This window comes from Ursus americanus, chromosome 9 (genome assembly GCF_024610735.1).
Source record: "Ursus americanus isolate L20-20 chromosome 9, mUrsAme1.1.p, whole genome shotgun sequence".
Classification (NCBI taxonomy): domain Eukaryota; kingdom Metazoa; phylum Chordata; class Mammalia; order Carnivora; family Ursidae; genus Ursus; species Ursus americanus.
Genome location: NC_142135.1, coordinates 63997790 through 64019576, shown reverse-complemented (window position 1 = coordinate 64019576; position 21787 = coordinate 63997790). Strand labels below are relative to the sequence as shown.

Sequence of the window (21787 nt, the reverse complement as noted above, 5' to 3'; positions counted from 1 at the left end):
GTTCAATTGCAAATTATTCTTCTATTTTGTATATACTGTCTTACATTAAACTTAATGTGTTAATCATAACCAGCTATATATATTCTTCAACTTCTAATTGAGAAATATTAGCTCTTTCCCCATAACATGCAGAGCATTCTGATCCTGTAATTAACGTGTCAACATGTTGTGTAATTAATTGTTCAGCGCTTTGTAGTAACAAACTACAAACCTTTATCACTCTTGTAATTAAACTTTTGGTTTTTCCTACTTCCTCAGGTACTTTGGTCTGGGAAGCCATATGGTTCATCTCGAAGTATTGTGAGAAAAATTGGTTCCAATTTATCTCTGATCCAGTGCCCAAGAGTTCAGTTTCAGGTACTGTATTTTATATATTTTGAAATTTTATATTAATAGGTACATCAGAAATATAAATAGGCAAGACAGCTTTAAAATATTTTTGAACCTTTCCTTTTATTGATGCTACTGTCAATAAAAGACAATAAAACCAGTCAAGTCTTCCTCATTTTACTTCCTCTGTGAAGTGATTATTCAAGCTTTTTAATGCTCTTTAAGACATTTATCTTTCTTAAGAATACATAGACTACATCTTTATAGAAGCATATAATAAGCCAAGCAGTTGCTAATTCCCAGGTGACCTTGAACGTGGCCCTATGTTACTTTAGGAAGCTTCAGGTACCACCATTGTTTTCTTTATTATACCTTCTCCTTTGGACAGCCATTCTGTTCCCCTAGTTTAGTTTTAGGTATCTCTGTGGATGCCTCCTAAATTGCTTTCTCCACCCTTGGTTTAAAGCTTAGCATTAATTGTAGGAACCATTGCCTTGGCAACGGCAGTGTCAAGCCAAAGAAGTAGTACTGGTTCTCTGAATGAGATGATAGTGAAACGCTGACTTGGGAATACTTTTACATGCACAGGTCTTAGGATTCTCTTATAGCACCAAATTGGGAGCAACTCTGTTCTTTGCTTGGAGATAAATTGTTATTTTCTGGATTTGGGCTTTGTTCCTTATTGTTGTAATAGTGTTAGACATGTTCTTGTTTTTCAGTAATTCTCTGCAACAGTAACACTGCAGAATCTTTCAGTTCAACATTTAAGAATGTAAAGTGCAGATATCTATACCAATTTTAAATAATAGATTAGCATATGAAATGTTGAAGATGTATTTAACTTGTAATTCAAAAGCTCAGAAGTACCCCTGCAAGCTTATTTGATAGTATGTTTTACTCATAAATCAGCACTCCTGGTAGATAGAGGTAAAAATCTGTTACTAAGTAAGTGGTTGAAATTAGCATTTGTTCAGGTTGACTAACAAGGTTGTTAATTATTGTGCTCATAATCCTGCTTGCAAATTCACTGGCAAAACCTTTATGCATCAATCTAGAAAGTGACAGATTGGAAGTTTCCAAGAAGTAATTTTTTATCAAACTATAGGCTTTAAAAAATAATGAAAATGAAGAACTCTGTGGTGGTAACTCTCAAGCATGAGAATTGAGTTCAATTAGAGACAAATTGCTGATTGCTTCATTTGCCAGCTTCCTTCAAATAAGTACTGTGTTAACTAAGGCTTGTTAACTTTTTTCTGATTGCTCAGTTCCATTAAAATTTTCTTTTCATCTATTTATGTATCTGCTTAGCCTAGTTGCAGGACAGCTTGGCAGAGCATTTGTGTTCATATAGCTAGAGGTGTATAGAAGGACATGGAGATAATCTAGAATTTTTTAGTAACAATCCAAATATCCCTTGACAGTCAGTGGGCTGAAATACTAGAGCCAAGTACAATTTCTTAGATTATTTTTCTCTGTGTTATTAGTCACTTAAAAAGGTATGAGCAGAATTAAGACTATTAGATTTAGTGAGGGAGCTGCATTTGAATAAAAGTGGATAAACATAGGAGAGCGGGATAAGGTAAGAGAAAGATTGGTGACCTACTTGAGAATGTAGTGGAAGATAGAAGACATTTGTTTATAGTGAGATTTTTATTTCCAGGTGATTTTATAGCATACTGAGTCTTTTCAAATTCAAGATCAATATTTTTTAAGATGTTTTATTTATTTGCCGGAGAGAGAGCGTGCGTGCACAAGCAGTGGGAGCGGCAGGCAGAGGGTGAAGCAGACTCCCCGCTGAGTAGGGAGCCCAATGCGGGACTTGATCCCAGGACCCTGGGATCATGACCTGAGCCAAAGGCAGATGCCCAACCCACTGAGCCACTCAGGCATCCCCGAGATCAATATTAAAATGAATGCTTTATCTGCTGGTAAGATATTTTAAATCTGCTGTATCTTCTGTTGTATTTTAACTACACCTCTCAGAAAAGTAAGAAATGTGGAATTTTTAAAAACATGCAATTTAGAGTAATAAAGTTAAAAATGCATTTTTGCTATTTTTTCTGACTCATTTAGGGATTTGATTGATATGGAATGTATTTGGACTACCTGGGAGTCTAACATGAATCAATTGTATGGAAAGTCTGGAACTGGGAAACCACAGCTGGACCCAGGGAGAGTAGACACCATTATGGGGACATATTCAGGAGACAAAAGTCAAAATGGCTTAAACTTGCAAATAGGGCATTCTTGGGTGATGTCAGAAGCAAGAGTTAGGTAGTCAAAACCAGTCCCTCCAATGTTCTGTGTAATTTCAGACTTTTAGAGGATTTATCTGAAACTTGGCATTTTATATTCTTTACTTCTATTCCTGTTGGCTTTCGCTTCTATTTCTTTTCTATTGCCCACACTCCTAGGCAACACCTCGACTCTGTCACCCTCAAAACAGTTTTTACCTCTGAAATCTTAAGCTTCAGTATGGTTCCTTATAGATCACACCATCTTTTCACTATCAGCTGGTCCATATATCTGGAGACAAATAATGATAGGCAAGATGGGCCCACTACTTACTGTTGTGAGGGTTAGGCAAAATAATCCTTTTTTTTTTTTTAAAGATTTTGTTTACTTATTTGACAGAGAGAGACAGCCAGCGAGAGAGGGAACACAAGCAGGGGGAGTGGGAGAGGGAGAAGCAGGCTCCCAGTGGAGGAGCCTGATGTGGGGCTCGATCCCAGAACGCCAGGATAATGCCCTGGGCCAAAGGCAGACACTTAACGACTGAGCCACCCAGGCACCCCGCAAAATAATCCATTTTAAACCCTGAGTATAATAACTGGTACATAATTAGTGTACAGTAGAAGTGTGCTAGTGGTGGTGATTTTGTTATTATTGCCACCTTACAGTTGAATAGCAAATGAACTTACTTGCTATTCAGGTAATTCAACTCCCTGATTTTACAAATTGGATTTACAGAATCAGAAATCAGAACACAGACCAAAATATTTATCTACACCTTCATTCAGTTAATGGACCCAGTGAATATTGGGCTAGGAATGCAATAAGGTTATAAGTGTAAAAAAAGCATGTAAAAGCACTCAGTGGTTCTTTGCTGTGTTATTTGAAAAAGACTTGCCTATAACCCCCATAGCTTTTTCCCATACTTCATTTCGTGAGTGCTAGAAATGAGTTGGCCACTTTATACTCAAAATAGGATCTCTAGACCTTTCATATTTACTTTTTTTAATTAAATTTTTTATTTTAATTCCAGTATAGTTAACATACAGCGTTATATTAGTTTCGGGTATACAATATAGTGATTCAAAAATTCTGTACACTACTCAGTGCTCATCAGGGTAAGTGTATTCTTTATCCCCATCACCTACTTCACCCATGCCCCCTCCCGCCTCCTCTCTGGTACCCATCAGTTTGTTCTCTGTAGTTAAGAGTCTATTTCTTGGTTTGTCTCTTTTTTTCCCCTTCGTTTGTTTGTTTTGTTTCCTAAATTCCACATGAGAGAGATCATATTGTATCTGTCTTTCTCTGACTGACTTATTTCACTTAGCATTGTACTTACTCTCTAGCTCCATCCTTGTCTTTGCAAATGGCAGGATTTCACTCTTTTATGGTTGAGTCATGTTCGTGCGTGCGTGCGTGCGTGTGTGTGTGTGTGTGTGTGTGAGCTCTTCTTTATCTATTCATCTGTTGGTGGCCACTTGGGCTGCTTCCATAATTTGGCTGTTGTAAATAATGCTGCCAAAAACATCAGGGTGCATGTATGCTGTTGAATTAATGATTTTGCATTTTTTGGGGGTAAATACCCAGTAGTGTGATTTCTGGATTGTAGGGTAGTTCTATTTTTTAGCTTTTCAAAGAACCTCCACACTGTTTTCCAGAGTGGCTACACTAGTTTGCATTCCCACCAACAGTATAGGAGCGTTCCTTTTTCTCCACATCCTTACTTGTGGATGTGTTTTCTTGTGTTTTTGGTTTTAGCCATTCTGACAGGTATGAGGTGATACCTCATTATAATCTTGATTTGCATTTTCCTGATGATGAGTGATGTTGAGCATCTTTGCATGTGTCTATTGGCTATTCGCATGTCTTCTTTGGAGGACTATCTGTCCATGTCTTCTGCCCATTTTTAATCAGATTATTTGTTTTTTGGGTTTTGAGTTGTATCAATTCTTTATATATTTTGGATACTAACCCTTTATTGAACATGTGATTTGCAAATATTTTCTCTCATTCAGTAGGTTGCCTTTTAGTTTTGTTTGTTTCCTTTGCTGTGCAGAATCTTTTTATTTTGTAGTAGACCCTTCAGATTTACTTTAATTGAAGAAAAATGAACTTTCGTTGGCCCTTTTTTAGATATGTGCATTTCAACCTTGAGTTGCAATTACATACTTCTGGCCACAAGCATTTTTTGTATTTGGATATGATAGACCCCTTGGAGGTAGGAACCCAAGATTAAGACAAACTGAGAGAGTAGGTTCTTGTTTTTCTCCTGGTACTTATTCCAGTTTCACGAAACCAAAAGAAAATTGAGATCATGGAGGAACTTGCAAAAGCAGTGAGCGTTGGGAGATTGGGAGGAATGGGGTGCAGAGGTTTTAATTTGCTGTGGTTCTCAACACCGCATGCATATTTAAATCACCAGGAACTTTCAGAAATAAAATACACATGCTCAGGCCCCGTCTTGCTGGGTAGTTTTTATATGCCCACCCTCCTTATGGAAACACAGAGCTTTTAAAAAAGACAGGTCCCGCTCAGGACTCACTAAAACCGAATTTCATACATTTGTTTTTTACCTCTCGAGGAGCTTCTTACGCAGCTGAGGTTAAAGACTTAAGGCACAGATTGTATTTTAGTATTTTGCTAAAGTTTTCCTTAAAGCAGTAACATATAATTACCCACTGACAGTTATAAAAGTAATCACAAAAGCACTTTGGGGATGCATTTTTATAAATTTTAAATTGTATGAGTTAAAGAAAAAATGGAACAAAAAGCAGCTTATTACTTTTGAAAAACTTTAGGCAAAAAAAAAAAAAAAGGTGATCTTGAATATTACCAGAAAAAGTGGGGTGGGCCACTTGGCAGTGGGGTATAAAAGTTTGACTTCAGCTTTGTAACTGGCAGACCTCTGGGGAAATTAACCTGGGCCACTTTTTTTTCCCTGTGGAAACCCTGCGCCAGCCTGTTTTCTTAGATTGCTAGGAGTTGTGGAACTGGTGGTGGAGGGAATGTTCTGTAACCAAATAGGTAATGAATGAAATTCTTACTTAAGTTCACATACCACGATGAAATCTGTAACTAAAATAGCTACTTGTCACAGCCCATCTTTATTTAGCAAATAAACTTGAAATCTGTACGTTATTCTAGGGGCTTTTGATTAGGGATAGACCAAAAAGATGTTATCTCTACCCTTATTGGGATATGATTCAGTGGGAGAGATACTTAATAAGTAAATATTCTAATATGCATATAATTACAATTTGTATTCAATGCTGTGAAGGAAAAAGTAGTATAGCCTGGGGGAGGATAATAGTGGTGGTCTGTCTGGGAAGGCCCATCTGGAGGAATGACAGGTAAAGATTAGAAAGAGCCAGTCTGCTTAGTTGGGGAGAGGGGTGGAGTTGGGGGAAGAGAGAATATGTGCAGAGCTTCTAAGGCAAGAAAGAAGTTATTGTTTGAGGGGCGCCTGGGTGGCACAGCGGTTAAGCGTCTGCCTTCGGTTCAGGGTGTGATCCTGGCGTTCCGGGATCGAGCCCCACATCAGGCTCCTCCGCTATGAGCCTGCTTCTTCCTCTCCCACTCCCCCTGCTTGTGTTCCCTCTCTCACTGGCTGTCTCTATCTCTGTCAAATAAATAAATAAAATCTTTAAAAAAAAAAAAAGTTATTGTTTGAAGAACTAAGAGAAGGACCTGTCAAGAACTAGTGTGGTGGGACTGTGTATGGTCTTTGGTGTCTGAGGCATCTGAAGGTTAAGTACCTGGATTAATTCTAAAAATAACTGTTTAAACTTAACAATTTTTTTCAGTTACTCTTTGATATTCTGGAATATGCTAGCATGTGATATCAAACTCTATGTGATGTTCATTTGGTTATTTTTAGCTCTAAAATGGCTGTTAAGAGTAACGAAATTCAGATATAATGTTAACGTTTTATAAATTTGGTAATGTGGTTCAATGATTTGAAGCCTAACTCTGTAAATAATAATGAATGTTTGTGATGTTTTACTCATTCTCAGTAATTGATGACTTCTTTTTTCTTGTTAGCACTCGAATGCATGTGAGGGGGGTGGGGAGGGGCGGGGGGGGAAGGGAGGGGGAGAAAGAGAGAGAGAGAGAGGGAAAGAAAGAGAGAGAATCCCAAACAGGTTCCACGCTCAGTGCAGAGTCCAAGGGGGGGCTTGGTCTCATGACCCTGAGATCATGACTTGAGCAGAAATCAAGAGTCAGATGCTTAACCAAGTGAATCAGTAATTGACTTCTTAAAGACTAGTTTCTCCATGGGGATCCTGTTACTTACCTTCTTGGGTTATTTTGACAGATAGACACATTTCCCTCCCTCTGTCTTTCTGGTCTCATCTGTCCCTGTTCCCTCCTCACCTTCTCTTCCTACTCTTCCCTGTTCTAAGCATCATGAATAGAAAGCTTTAATAAATGCTCAGTTTTTATTTATTTTGAGAGAGAGAGAGAGCAAGAGCATGGGGGGAGGTGAGGGACAGTGAGAGAGGGAGAGTGAAAATCTTAAGCAGGCTCGACACTCAGCACGGAGCCTAATGCAGGGCTTGATCTCACGACCCTGATATCATGACTTGAGCTGAAATTAAGAGTCAGGCTTAACTGACTGAGCTACCCAGGTGCCCCTAAATGCTCAGTTTTTAAAAAGTGACCATACTACTCAGAAACATGAGTGGCTGAGTCTTGGCTAGAATACTGGATTTAGTGTTGTTTACACAGATACACTGCTTGGCTTATTGTATGTCATTATATTAAAATACAGAAATTCGCTTTCAGTTTTTCTTACTATGGTAGGAATTGGTAGAAAAAGAACTAATTAAATCTGTAAGTAAAAGCTAGAGATTATTGTTTTGCTGTGCTGCTTTTAAGAATACATGTTTTGCATTGGGCTATATATAAACAAATGCTGGTAAAATAGACTGAGTCTATTTACTATTACACCCTTTTTGGCAAGAAACTGAGAGAATCATGGTTCCTAATAACTGTGTTTATTTTATGAAAAGTCACTTTAGGACAAAGTTAGCTCTTCTAATATTTTATTCTAGATATTTCAACTTTTATACAAGCTTAGTATTTTTCTTTCATGCATTTTATTAAATTAATTTTCTTGGTACAGTTTTACATTATCAGAATATTTAAAATTATCTAAAGTTACTATAGTAAAATTCTTGAAATAGAATTCTGGATAATTGTATCAGATGTTGAATTATACTTCTTATAGTCAGTAAAAATATGCTACTACTGAATTTTTGCTCTGGATGAGAAGTTTTTCATACTTTCTGAAAGGAATTTGGATACTTACAAATCCGTAAGCACTAATTTTACTTTAAAATTTTAAAATGCCCTTGACTTTGAAAAAAAAAATTCTTTCTATTCTCTTCATTGTATTTTTTCCCCCCTACTAACAATAGCTATGGTAGGACAGGACCTTGCTGGAACTTTCAGTAAGTTGGCTTTGTCTTTTTCAAACTTCCCCTCGGTCATCCATGCATGTCAGTAGTGGCATCTAGATCGTACTTCCAACAATTCCATGCCATCAGCCCCCTTGCCTGCACTGATGTCACCTTAGCTGGTATTTTACTAAGTGAATTGTCCTTCCCATTCCATGCTTGTTATTCAGTGCACATTTCAGCAGCAACTGAAATGCCTTTTAAAAAAAAATCAGTGTTACTATTTTTCACTTTTATTTTGTCTTTTGGATGAGTTTGGTTTCCTCAGGGACTTTTTAGGTGTTTTTTGTTGTTTGTTTTAATGGCATAAAGTACTGTTAGGTAGATACATGACTTAAATACTAAGGTGACTTTGTTTTGTGGGGCAGGATGTCCATTAGAAATGGTACAGATATCAGTTCTAGATTGGTTTTTGACAGTAGCATTAATGTTTTCATCTCATTGGGCACATGTTTTAGACATGGTATTATTTCAGTGATTACATATGATCAGTTCTTATTATAAACTAAATCCATGGAAAATTTTGGTGTGTTTTTTTTTAAGTTTATGTAGAAAGCAACCTTTCATGTTTTATATGGGAAGTATTACAAATGTAAAATTGAGATACATTGTTTAGTCTTTAATTATGTTATAAAATACTCTGAAAAGCTGCCACAAAATGGGTTAACTTTTATATTTTAAAGTATTTTTAGAAAAGTATCATTTTGCTTCTTTTTATAAATAGAAATTTCTAGGAAGAAAACTGCAATTTTGTAACTTCTGTGGGAAAGGAAGAAGTCTTGAGGTCAAAACTTAATTTTATTTGTTTTAATATACCTCACTTCCTACAAACTAGAACTGTATTGTGATAAGATTTTATTTTTCTAGAACAGTTACATTTAGATTGATCTTCATAAACTCGAGCACCTTGAGAAGGTACCACTCAGGTTTTACCTTTTTGATCTTTCACTTTTACAAAACAACCCATTAAATATTCTGAGAGCTTCCATAGGATTTGGGAACCTTTTTGTTTAAGGATCTCCATGTAACCTATTTGGAATCTCCCTATTACAATGTTATGGGAATATTAATACATTATTCTGTTTTTAATAATGGATGGGAATAATACATTTTTTAAAGATTTTATTTATTTATTTGACAGAGTTTTTAAAGCCAGTCTCATTTGACCTGTAAAATAAAAATTGAATAAAGTCAAATTATAATTCAGAGATTGTCATACATTACTAGGCAACAGTGTGACATAACTAATGGTCCCTTTCGCAGGGACCTTCAATGTAAATGTTAGAAACTGTCCATGTGATTGTAACACCAGAGCTGATGATTTTCCTTTAGGTGATTAAATAAGTTTTATTCTAACATCTTGGTGCCAAAGAACTTTCCTTATAACTTACAGCTTACCAGCCCTACAACAGAATGGAGCCCAAGCCATCCAGGAGAGGATGCAGTGGTGTCTTTTGCTGATGTTGGATGGGTAGCCAAAGAAGAAGGAGAATGTTCAACAAGACGAAGGTTAGTCTGGAAGGCTATCAGAACTGGGATGCACTATTTATTATTTTAAAAGGTGATGCATTTGCAGTATTTCCTTTTAGTAATTTGATCTCTGGTAACTAAGCCAGTTATTTTTCTCAAGTCTTATTTTCTGTTCATTTTAAAGACTAAGTATTTACAAAGTTCCTAGAGACCTTTAACTGTGTCTTAAGTCTTTATGAATCATAGAATTGCCTGCCCTTCTGAAGTTTAGTATGAAACTAAGAGGAACTATCATAAATATGTTTAGATAAGTAATTATAATGGTTTTATTGGGGCAGAGGAACCTGTGAGTCATATTAGGGAATTGGTGTAATTACTGGAGAATGCTTCCTAAAATTGTGTCAAGGTGAGTTTTGTATCAAAGGATGTAATGTGTAAGAGTTAGTTGCTTCCATTTATTTGAAAGAGCCTGAATAAATTACTGACTATGCTTCAGTCTAATAAACAGTCATGCAGCATATCAACTCTTCATTCTTACTAGGCCTCAAAGATACAGAGATACAACAAGACACAGATTTCCAGGAATATTTCTTGTGCTAGAGGAGATTAAAAAGGAAATCAGTACTATAAAGTTAATAAGTAAACACAGAAGGCCACTGTGGGATGCTCTAGAGAGGTTCGGCCAGGCCTCTCGGAGGAGACGGTGCTCAAGCCGAGGAAGGACGACCAGCAGAGGTTTCATGGAAGGGACTAAACTAATTATCAGTGTGTCAAACACTAGGCTAGGTAAATTAAAAAACGAGCAAGTTTCAATTTTGTTCTGCAGTTGGAAGATTATCATTGACTTTAGCAAGAATAATTGCATTTGAGTGGTATTAGCTGGATAAAATAAGAATCAAGTAATCCAAGAGCAAAGAAAGAATTTGATTGGAATGACAAGTAGAAGTGAGGACACAGTAGTAGTTGAACACAGACCAGGTATTGCAGGTTTACCAGGTAAACAGCCTTTCTTTTTAAAGATGTTCATTTTATTTTTTTAAACTTTTTATTTTGAGATAATAATAGATTCTGCATGTACAGTTGTAAGAAGTAATACAGAAACATTTCCTGTACTCTTTACCCAGTTTTTTCCAGTGGCAACATCCAACAAAACTGGTACAATATCATGAGCAGGATGTTGACATGGATAAAAGTCAAGATTTTGAACATTTATGTATCCCACTTATCCCTCAAGTTGTTTTCTTTTAGCCACACTCACTCCCCTTCCCTCTCCAACCCCTCCTCAATCGATGGCAGCCACTTAAACCTGTTCTCCATTTTCATAATTTTGTCTTTTCAAGAATGTTATATAAATTGAATCATATAGTATGCAGCCTTCTGGGACAGGCTTTTTTCACCAAGCATAATTCTCTAGTGATTTGTCCAGATTGTTATGTATATCAGTAGTTTGGTTTTTTTTTTTTTTCCTTTTTAGGGCTGAGTAGTATTCCTTGGTATGGGTGGACCACAGTTTATTCAACCATGTACTGGTTGATGGACATCTGGATTGATTCCAGTTTTTGGCTATTATGAATAAAGTTGCTATGACCGTTTGTGAACCGGATTTTGAGTGAACATAAATTTTTATTTCTCTGGGATGAATGCCTGTGAGTGCAGTTGGTGGGTCATCTCAGTCGGGAGATAGTTGCATGTTTATGTTTTAAGAAACTGACGAACTATTTTCCGGAGTGGCTGTAACATTCCTGCTAGTAACGTAGGGTTTATCCACATGCATCCCCACCAATCTTTGGCGTTGTCATTCTTTTTTCTTGCCAGTCTAGTAGTTGTGTAGTGATACTTCATTGTGGTTTTAATCTGTGTTCCCTTAATGGCTAATGATACTGAACATCTTTTCAAGAGCTTATTTGCCATCTTTATTATCCTTTTGGATAAAGTGTTCTCTTCATGTCTCGTGCCCATTTTCTAATTGGAGTTTTTTTCAAGAGTTCTTTATGTATTTTAGATATGAGTCCTTGTCAGATATGTAGTTTGTAAACCTTTCTCCCACATATAATGGGACAAGTGAAAGCTTGTCTTTTCATCTATTTAACAGTCTTTCACAAAGCAAAAGCTTTTAATTTTGCTAATGTCCAATTTACCAATTTTTTTTCTTTTACGGATCATGCTTTTGCTGTCAGTGTAAGAACTCTGGGCCTAGTGTGAGAGTCCGCAGGTTTCCTCTTTCTCTCTTTCTCTCTCTTTTAAATCTGTCCTTTAGTTATTAGACCAACCAAAAAAACGAGGAGGAGTGGTGGGAAATTTTCCCTCCCAGACACCATCTTCTATACAGCACAGGCCATTACACAGTATAAAGAGTAAACTACCATAAAGAATATTTAGTTCCTGTGGAAAGTTACTTTCCTTTTTAGTTCAGATTGCAAGTTAGGTTAAGACAAATGAAAAGAAACAAAATGTTAGCTTATTGAGAGAAACAGTCTATTTCCATTGCTTTGGCAAATCATAAACAAGGTCTGAAATAAGAAAACATTATGTGTTTGAAAAAAATGAAGATGGTAAATTGGTATTTCCATGCTTTTTATTTTCTGTCTGAAATCTTCACTGGTTAAAGACAGAAACCACTTCATTTCTACAAAGGAATGCCATGAACTTTAAGACAGGCTCTGTCACACTTTCGTGAACAATCATAGTAAAAAAGGACATTATCATGAGAGAAAAATAAAGACAACCAGAGAACTTTAAAGGCACTTAGCTACTCTGCTGTCCTCAATTAGTATTTTTATATATTCAGTGATATAAAAAAAAGCAGAGCATGGAGCCTAGGGTGATACAAGAAAACAGGCACATTATAATGACAAGATGAAGGGACAAAGATTCCACTGTCGAAGAGAACCTCACATTGCTTAATTTCCATGTAAGGAAGGGGTTACTTAAATTCGTGGCCTTTTGGAAATTGAATGATATGTTACGGTTCATCTGAACTTTGTCAGTTGGCCCCAAGCTGTGGTGATCAACTTTTCTTTCCTTTCCTTTCTTTTCCTTTTTTTTTTTTTTTAAAGATTTTATTTATTAGAGCACAAGTGGGGTGAGGGGCAGAGGGAGAAGCAGACTCCCTGCTGAGCGGGGAGCCTGATGTGGGACTTGATTCCAGGATCCTGGTATCATGACCTAAGCCGAAGGCAGACACTTAACTGACTGAGCCACCCAGGCGCCCCAGTAATCAACTTTTCAGTGTGCAATCTATTTACTCCTTGAAGAATCCTGAAATAGCCATTCTCTCCTCAGGACTTTCCCCAGGAATTGGCAGCAGTCCAGAATTTTTCTTTCTGTCCTGTGGTCCTTTCAGTGTGCCCGATCCAGTGCGTTTCATGGCATGTGTCTGAAACTTTTGATATTTTCCCGATTCTTCATTTGTTCTGGTAACATGTCTATATATCCTTGTCTTATAATGGAAGAAATCCTCATGGACTTGCCTTAATGGGTTGAACTGGTCCATTTTGCATGATTTCTTTCATTATCTGTTTCATTGGAGGAGACTGTGTAGGAGAACATTGGTATATGCTGTCTGATTTCTCAGTGTTGTTGGGACATGGCTTTTTTTTTTTTGTAATTTTATAGTTTTGTTTTACATTTGAGTCCATGATCCTTTGTCTGGTTTTGGTGTCAAGGTAGTACTAGCTTCATAAAATGAATTGGACAGTGCTTCTCCTCTGTATTCTGAAGAAATTATATAGAACTGGTGTTAATTGTTCTTTAAATATTTTTGTAGTTTTTTATTTATTTTTGGAGTGTTTTAAAATTACGAATTCATTTTTCTTAATAAAGTTTCAGGAGTATTTTTTTGTTATTTGTTTTTTTGTTGTTTTTTTTTTTATTTGACAGAGACAGCCAGCGAGAGAGGGAACACAAGCAGGGGGAGTGGGAGAGGAAGAAGCAGGCTCCTAGCGGAGGAGCCTGATGTGGGGCTCGATCCCAGAACACTGGGATCGTGCCCTGAGCGGAAGGAAGACGCTTAATGACTGTGCCACCCAGGCGCCCCTCAGGAGTGTTTTATCAGTTTCATGTTGGATGAAATGTAGTAGTTTGTGCTTCTCAGGGAATTGCTCCATTTCATTTAAGTGGTCAGATTTATTTGTGTAGTATTATCTGTAGCATTTCCTTATCTTGTTGATGTTTACAATGTCTGTAGTTGTATCCTTTTTTTTTAAATTTTTTTTTAAAGATTTTATTTATTTGTTTGACAGAGATAGACAGCCAGTGAGAGAGGGAACACAAGCAGGGGGAGTGGGAGAGGAAGAAGCAGGACCATAGCATAGGAGCCTGATGTGGGGCTCGATCCCAGAACGCCGGAATCACGCCCTGAGCCGAAGGCAGATGCTTAAGGACTGAGCCACCCAGGCGCCCCTGTAGTTGTATCCTGTTTCATTCCTGATACTAGTAATTTGTACCTTCTCTTTTTTTGACTTGTCAATTCTGTTAATCTTTTCAAAGAATCAGTTCTCTTTTTTTTGTTTTTTCTGTTTTCAATTTTATTGATTTCTCCTCCTATTTTCCTCTGGTTGTTTTGAGTTTATTTTGCTCTTATTTTTCTAGGTTTTTAAAGTGGGAGCTTACATTATTAATTTGAGACTTTTTCTTTTTTCTAATACAGTAGTCCCCCCTTATCTGCTGTTTCACTTTCCACACTTTCAGTTACCCACAGTCAGCTGTGGTCCAGAACCATGTGATCCTCCCTCTGACATCATCAGGTCAGTAGTAGCTTAATTCTACGTTAATTCTACATTCACCTCACTTCATCTCATCATGTAGGCATTTTATCATTTGTCATCACAAGAAGGGTGAGTACAGTACAACAAGACATTTTGAGAGAGATCCCATTCATGTAACTTTCATTACAGCTGATTGTTATAGTTCTATTTTATTATTAGTTATTGTTAATCTCTTACCGTGCCTAATTTATTAAACTTTATCATTGGTATATGTATAGGCAGGAACATAGTATATATAGCATTCAGTATTCTCCAAAGTTTCAGACTTCCATGGGGGTTTTATAACGTATTTCCCCATGGATAAGGGGAGACTACTGTAAAACCATTTTAGTGCTATAAAGTCCCCCTTCAACATTGCTTTAGCTGCACCCCACAAGTTTCAGTATATATATATATTTTTTTAAAGATTTTATTTATTATTTATTTGACAGAGACAGCGAGAGAGGGAACGCAAGCAGGGGGAATGGGAGAGGAAGAGGCAGGCTCCCAGCAGAGGAACCTGATACAGGGCTCAATCCCAGGACTCTGGGATCATGCCCTGAGCCAAAGGCAGACGCTTAATGACTGAGCCACCCAGGTGCTCCTCAGTATATTGTATTTTTTAAAAATCCAGTTCACTGTATTTTTTTTTTTTTTTAAGATTTTATTTATTTATTCAACAGAGAGAGACAGCCAGCGAGAGAGGGAACACAAGCAGGGGGAGTGGGAGAGGAAGAAGCAGGCTCATAGCGGAAGAGCCTGATGTGGGGCTCGATCCCGCAACACCAGGATCACGCCCTGAGCCGAAGGCAGACGCTTAACCACTGTGCCACCCAGGCGCCCCAACTGTATTTTTTTTTTAATTTCCCTTGAGACATCTTCTTTGACCTATGGATTATTTCCAAGTTTGTTCAGTTTCCAGGTGTTTGGAAATTTAGCTGTTATTCTGTTATTTAGTTCTAGTAGACAGCATACTGTTAGGTCATAATTTTTTAATTCACTCTGCCAATCTGTCTTTTAATTGGTGTATATATAAACCATTTATGTTTATGTAATTTTTGTTATGTTAGTGTTTAAGTCTGTTCTTTTTCTCTGTTCTTTTTTTCTACTTTTCTGTGGGGGTACTTAAACATTTTTTGGAATCCCTTTTTGATTTATCTGTGTTTTTGAGTGTTTCTCCCTGTAAAGTTCTTTTCATGGTTGATCTAAGTATTGTATATACCCAATTTACCACGTTCTACTGGTATTATCATTTTACTAATTAATCTTCTCCTTTATGTCCCTGTACCCTCCCCTGTTTATAATTTTCTTAAAAATTTTCTGTACATTTAGAATCACATTAGACAGTATATTTCCTTCAGACATCAAACAAAATTTAGAAAACATAATTTAGAAAGAGGAGAAAATAAGTCTACTTACCCACACTTTTCTGTGTTTTTCTTTCTGCCCAATGCAGTTTCTCCTTTTATTGCTTTCTTTCTGTTTAGAAAACTTCTTCAGCCATTCTTTTAGGTTAGGTGTGCTTGCTCTAAATTTTTTAGTTTCTTTTTCTTTCATTTGAGAATTCTTGATTTCCCTGATTTTGAGGGATATATTTGCTGGATATGAGGTTATGAGTTCATAGTTATTTTCTTTTAGCGTTCAAAAAATGTGCCAGTTTCTTCAAGCCTCCGTGGGTTCAGATGAGAAATCCTCTGTCATTCAAAGAGTTTATCCCCTATAGGTAGGGTGCCCTTTCTTTCTAGCTGCTTTAAAATTTTTCTCTTTTGTCTTTGGTTTTCAGAAGTTTGAGTAAGATGTTTCTTGGCATTTATTTCTTTGGGTTTATCCTGTTTTGGGTTTACTCGGTTTCTTGAATTTTCAAGTTTATGTCTTTTGTCATTATTTCTGTAAATATTTTCTTTAAGTTACTTGTCTGCCCATTATTTGTTTAAGTACTTTTTCAGCCTGGCGCTCTTTCTCCTCTCCTTCTGGGACCCTGATAACCCAAATATTAGATCTTTTATAGTCATACGGGTTACTGAGACTTCATTTTTTTCCTAGTCTGTTTGCTCTTTGCTTTTCAAATTGGATAATTTTTGTTGTTCTATCTCCAAATTCACTGATGCTTTCCTCTGTCTTCACCATTGTTTTTGATCCTATCCACTGTGTTTTCAGTTATTTTACTTTTTAGTTGTAAAATTTTCATTTGGTTCTTCTTTATATTTTCTGTTTCTTTACTGAGACTGCTTATTATTTGTTTCAAGAATGCTAGTAATTGCTCATTGAAACCCTTTTATCATAGCTTCTTTATGTCATAATTTTAACATCTCTATCTTCTCAGAGTTGGCCTCTATTTGCTTTTTCATTCAGTTTATGTTCTTTAGGGTTCTTGTCATAAGGAGTGATTATTGATTGAAACCTAGATATTTTTGGTTAGGAGACTCTGGATCTAAACCTTTTCTTTTAGCTGTTTTTCACTAATAGCACTCTGACCGGGAAAGAGTAGGTGCCACCTCATTTCTTCCAGGTGGGAGTAGAAATCCAAGTTTCCCATTAAGCCTCCATTTACCCCTGATGGTGTTGGTGGGAGCTCCAACTCTCCACAAGGCCTCTTGTGACACCATCCCAGCAGGTGGTGCTGGATAGGGTGTAATTTAAGGCTCCCCACATTGTCTCCACTATACCATGAGGGATGGGGTGCCTTGTTAAGTTCCTTCTCCCTGCTTTCTCTGACAGCATCCTGCAGAGTAAGAGGCGCCTCTTGACAGCCTAATAAGGATGGGAGTTAGCCTTTGTTGCATGGTAAAGGTGGGGCCATAGTGCTTTCTGTGGTGTTTGGAGTAGGGCAGTTATTTTTTTTTTTTTTAAGATTTTATTTATTTATTCGACAGAGATAGAGACAGCCAGCGAGAGGGAGAACACAAGCAGGGGGAGTGGGAGAGGAAGAAGCAGGCTCATAGCGGAGGAGCCTGATGTGGGGCTCGATCCCATAACAGCAGGATCACGCCCTGAGCCGAAGGCAAACGCTTAACCGCTGTGCCACCCAGGCGCCGCTAGGGCAGTAATTTTTTATTATTATTTTATTTTTATTCTTAAAGATTTTATTAATTTAAAGGATTTATTAATTTAATTTATTAATTAATTAGAGAGAGAGACCGAGCATGAGCGGGAGGGAGAGGGATAGGGAGGAGACTCCCCGCTGAGCATGGAGCCCGACGCAGGGCTCAGTCCTAAGACCCTGAGATCATGACCTGAGCTGAAGGCAGATGCTTAACTGACGGAGCCACGCAGGTGCTCCTAGAGCAGTTATTTTTATATAAGTTCTCTCTCTTGGAGCCTACCCTTTTCTTGGTCCTTTGGGAGAGCAGGCTTTTGTTGGGGCTTTTTTTTCCTGCCCCATTGGCATTTCTGGGTTACCCATTACTCTAGCAACCAGTCTGGGATATATGAAGCAAAAGAAAAACTTGGGGAACTCACTTCTGTGTTATTTTTTTGGATCCCAAAGTCCCAGCCATTCTGTCTTCTCAGCTTTCAGTCATCTTACATTTTGTTTTATGTATAATGTCTAGGGTTTTTAGTTTTAGTTAGAGGGAGAATAGGGAAAACTAGTGTGCCCCATCCTCCTGGAAAGAGAAGTCTCTAAAGGACTTTTAACATAAATATCACATTTGCAGAGGATATGACATGGGGCAGCTATTAATGGGGACTGTGATGATAGTAACTGAATTGGCAAAATGGATCTGGATAATGGATTTGGTCTGTGGTGTTGAAAATAATTGGCTAAAGGGTCTTTGAAAAGGTGCCTGGAAGTACTCTGGGTAGATAATCTGAACTTGAACAAAGTAAGAAGGAAACAGAGGAGACCCAGCTGGATTTGAGTGGTGCTCTAGAGGGAGGAAGTTGATAAGGCAGTGAAGTGTCCATGGCCACGGTTATAGGGTTAGTGATACAGCCCACATCATTAAGAAAAATGGCAGACTTTTCTTTTGCAGTATGGTGCTATATTGGTCTTTGCATTGATTTTTGACAAATTGTAGATGAAGATTATGTAATAAAAAAATTTAAAAAGTATAACTTAAATCTTTTTTAAGATTTTATTTTTAAGTAATCTCTACACCCAAGGTGGGGCTTGAACTCACAACCCCAATATCAAGAGTTGCATGCTTCACTGACTGAGCCAGCCAGGCGTCCCTTGTAACTTAAAGACAATATGAATGAGAGTAGATTCAAAAACTTGTATATTTCAGTTTGAGTGTTTCTCTGCCTCTCATATTTGTATTTGTATTTGTATTTCAAAGCCAAAGCTATTCAAGATATTTGTTTCTTCTTTCTCCCTTCAAATTTATGTTGATGACGTTTCTATAACCATTACAATGTCACAGTGTTTTGTCTCTGGAAAAATAGCATATATAAGAGTCCTTCATAGTTATTGTACAAATGATTTTTTTCAAATGCGCTAAACTTGTTTTTTTCTTTATATTAGAAGAATTCATACCTATCTGGAGGGGCGCCTGGGTGGCTCAGTTGGTTAAGCATCTGCCCTTCAGCTCTGGTCATGATCCCAGGGTCCTGGGGAGCCTGCTTCTCCCTCTCCCTCTCCCCCTGCTGGTGCTGTCTCTCTCTGTCACATAAATAAAATCTGTTTTTAAAAAAATGTCTATCTTGAGGGGAATTTTAGAAGATAACATGAGAGAACTTAGCACTGTGGCATGCACAGAGTAAGGCCTCTTTTTTTTTTCTCTTCTATACACCTTTTCATTTCCCTTTGAATGAACAGAATGGCTTCAGAATTGGAAAGAATTATAAGCAGCATTGAGATTCTTTGAAAGGATTAATATAACTGATAATCTTGTTTAAGATAATCCATTCGTTCTCTTTCATAATAGTAGCCTAAGGAGAATGTGTATCTTTAGATATATACACAGCATAGCATTTGCATTATGTATGATGAAATTAAGACTATAAGCTCTGTGGCTTCTTAGTAGACGACATAGACATTGTCATCAAGTATATGATAGCTTTTGGAGTAGAGCATTATTTAAGGAATATTGGAATATTTCAAGTTCAATTCCAGTTGTTTATATTAATCTGATTGTATCTTATTCTTAATTCTGAGTGCCACATACCTATCAAAATGAGTTATAAATCAAATGCAGATTTATAGGTTCGTAAGACTTGAAAGTATGAAAGGTAGCCCCTTTGCTTACCCCAGAATGTTTGTAATCTAACAACTAAGATGAACGTATTTATGAAAATCTGCAATATAAGGATAGCAAAATGAGACTGAGGACTTTGACTAAACATATCCAGTTTAATTTTTCAAATTTGAACATAAGTATAGAATGGAATTCTCCTGTTTAAGGAGTGTCCGGGAGGAACGCTGACCTCACAGAGGAGGTCATTGACTAACAAGATTCCAAAGGAGATGACTCAGCAGGCGGGCTGGTTTGCCACAGCGCCGCCCGCCAGTGTGAGGGTAGACCAGGAAACTCAGTGGATTAGAGCAAGACTGTTTCCTACTCATAGCGCAGCAAAAAGCAGTTGTGACGCATTCCTATTTTAATTATTTGACATTAGACATTAATTGATAATGTACATCAATAAAATACTGCAGTCAGTACTGCATTAAATACATGGATTTAATGTGATTCTCATTAAATACCACTTTTAGGAAGGTCCAGCTTTTAAAATGCCAAAACACGAACAGAGTCTAAAACAGCTACTGCAGTGGTCATCTGGGTCTGTAGCCTTACGGAAGTCCTGCCTTACTCCCCACTAGAAATCCTTTAATGGATTACTTGCCTCTCACAGTAATTCCCCCGTCCCTGTTGTCTTTATTCAACTACTTGCTCACTTTGAATAGACTTCGTTTTCTACCCAACTTCATGTTTTCAGGGAACTAAATTGCTTTTTTCCCCCTCCCTCGATCCTACTGACAGAGTGTATTTTTATACCTTTCTAGGCTATTCTCTAGACTAAAAAATCATCCTGGGAATACCATCTTTCATAGGGCAGTGGGCTAATTTAAAATGATGTCAAAGTTTGAGTTTTCATTAACTGTGTGATAAGAAGAAAGGACTTCAGAGGTGCGTTATGTTTAATTTAGAATTTTCTTTGAAATGGTTAGTGGAGCTTAAAAAGCCCTTCATATTTATCTAAGTTGTACTTCAAAAGTAGCTGCCCTTGATAATATCATTGAAGAAATAAGAGAGCTAGAAAATTCTTGTGCAGTGCCACTCTAAACAGGAGCTTGCCATAAGGCATTTTGGAGCCAAACTCAAACAAAAAAGGTAGAAATCTCACCTGCAGAAGTTGGGATGCAGAAATGGTTTTTAAGAGACGGTCATGATTTGTCTTCTGCTTTTGGGACATCCATACTTGATCCTTCTTTTTGTTGCTTTTGTTTTATGTTTTGTTTCTTTAACAGTTCTTAGAATTATACGTACAAATTTTAGAAAAGAGCGTTTTCTTTATTTGGATTAGTTCTGCCTCTACATCCTAGCTTTTACTAGCCCTCTGAAGGATGACAGAACACGGTGGTTCTGAGAATGAATTATTTGTCAGATGTCTTCTAGAATATGTCTTTGGGAAAAAAGGGTGTGCGCATTTTTAAAGGAAGGGACATATCTGAAAATTTCATAAAATCTAAATATTTTCCATACACAAGAATACTGCAGAGCAACTTCTTGGGGTTTTTTTTTTGTTTGTTTGTTTTGGTTCTTGAGCTCCTATAAATGTCAAATCTTTCTGTGGCTTTGAGAAGACATAATCACTTCAGGATTACTTTCCTTTTTCAGCTTCTAAAAATCCACATTTAAAGTTCTACATTTCCTATAATTACTTTGTTTGGACTCATAACCATTAATAGTGTTTCACATAAGGAAGTGTAGAATCTATATCATCCAATTTATAAATATAGGATAGACAAAATACAGATGATCTGACACTGTTACTGAAATTATTTTTCTAAAGGATGGGACTTTTTCCCTCTTATCCTGGCACATGGTTTTCAAGATTAACAATAATGAGTGCTTTGTCCTTAATTTTCAGTAGAAAATCAAAATGGAAAAATTGATCTGTAGGAGTTATGGGGAAATGCAGTAACTTTTTTTTTTTTTAAAGATTTTATTTATTTATTTATTTGACAGAGAGAGACAGCCAGCGAGAGAGGGAACACAAGCAGGGGGAGTGGGAGAGGAAGAAGCAGGCTCCCAGCGGAAGAGCCTGATGTGGGGCTCGATCCCAGGGCTCTGAAATCACGCCCTGAGCCAAAGGCAGACGCTTAACGACTGAGCCACCCAGGCGCCCCAGTAACTTCTTTTTTTTTTTACATTGCAGTTGCTGTTCAATATTCATTAATTCTCTCTCAATTCATTTTGGCAAGAAGGTATTTTAAAGTAAGCTGTTCAAACATGATTTATAGTTGATAAGTTGATCTCTTAATCCAAATTGTCATATTATCTTGTTCCAGTCCTGGGTATGGAAGAGTAAAGGTTCATAGGATTTGAACTTTGGCTTACTTGAATGCTAACATTTTAAGACAAACTTAGTCATTTAATACTTTTGAAT

At 37.1% G+C, this 21787-nt stretch overlaps 1 protein-coding gene across 2 annotated transcripts in view; it reads left to right on the top strand.

Moving 5' to 3' along the window:
• MTFR1 (mitochondrial fission regulator 1) overlaps positions 1-21787 on the top strand; it is a 63976-nt gene that overhangs the window by 34738 nt on the left and 7451 nt on the right. For both annotated transcript variants that reach the window (XM_045789015.2, XM_045789016.2), the window contains 2 exons: positions 259-357; positions 9415-9530. In XM_045789015.2, coding sequence (XP_045644971.1) covers positions 259-357; positions 9415-9530 — 215 coding nt within the window. The remainder of the gene's footprint in view (positions 1-258; positions 358-9414; positions 9531-21787) is intronic.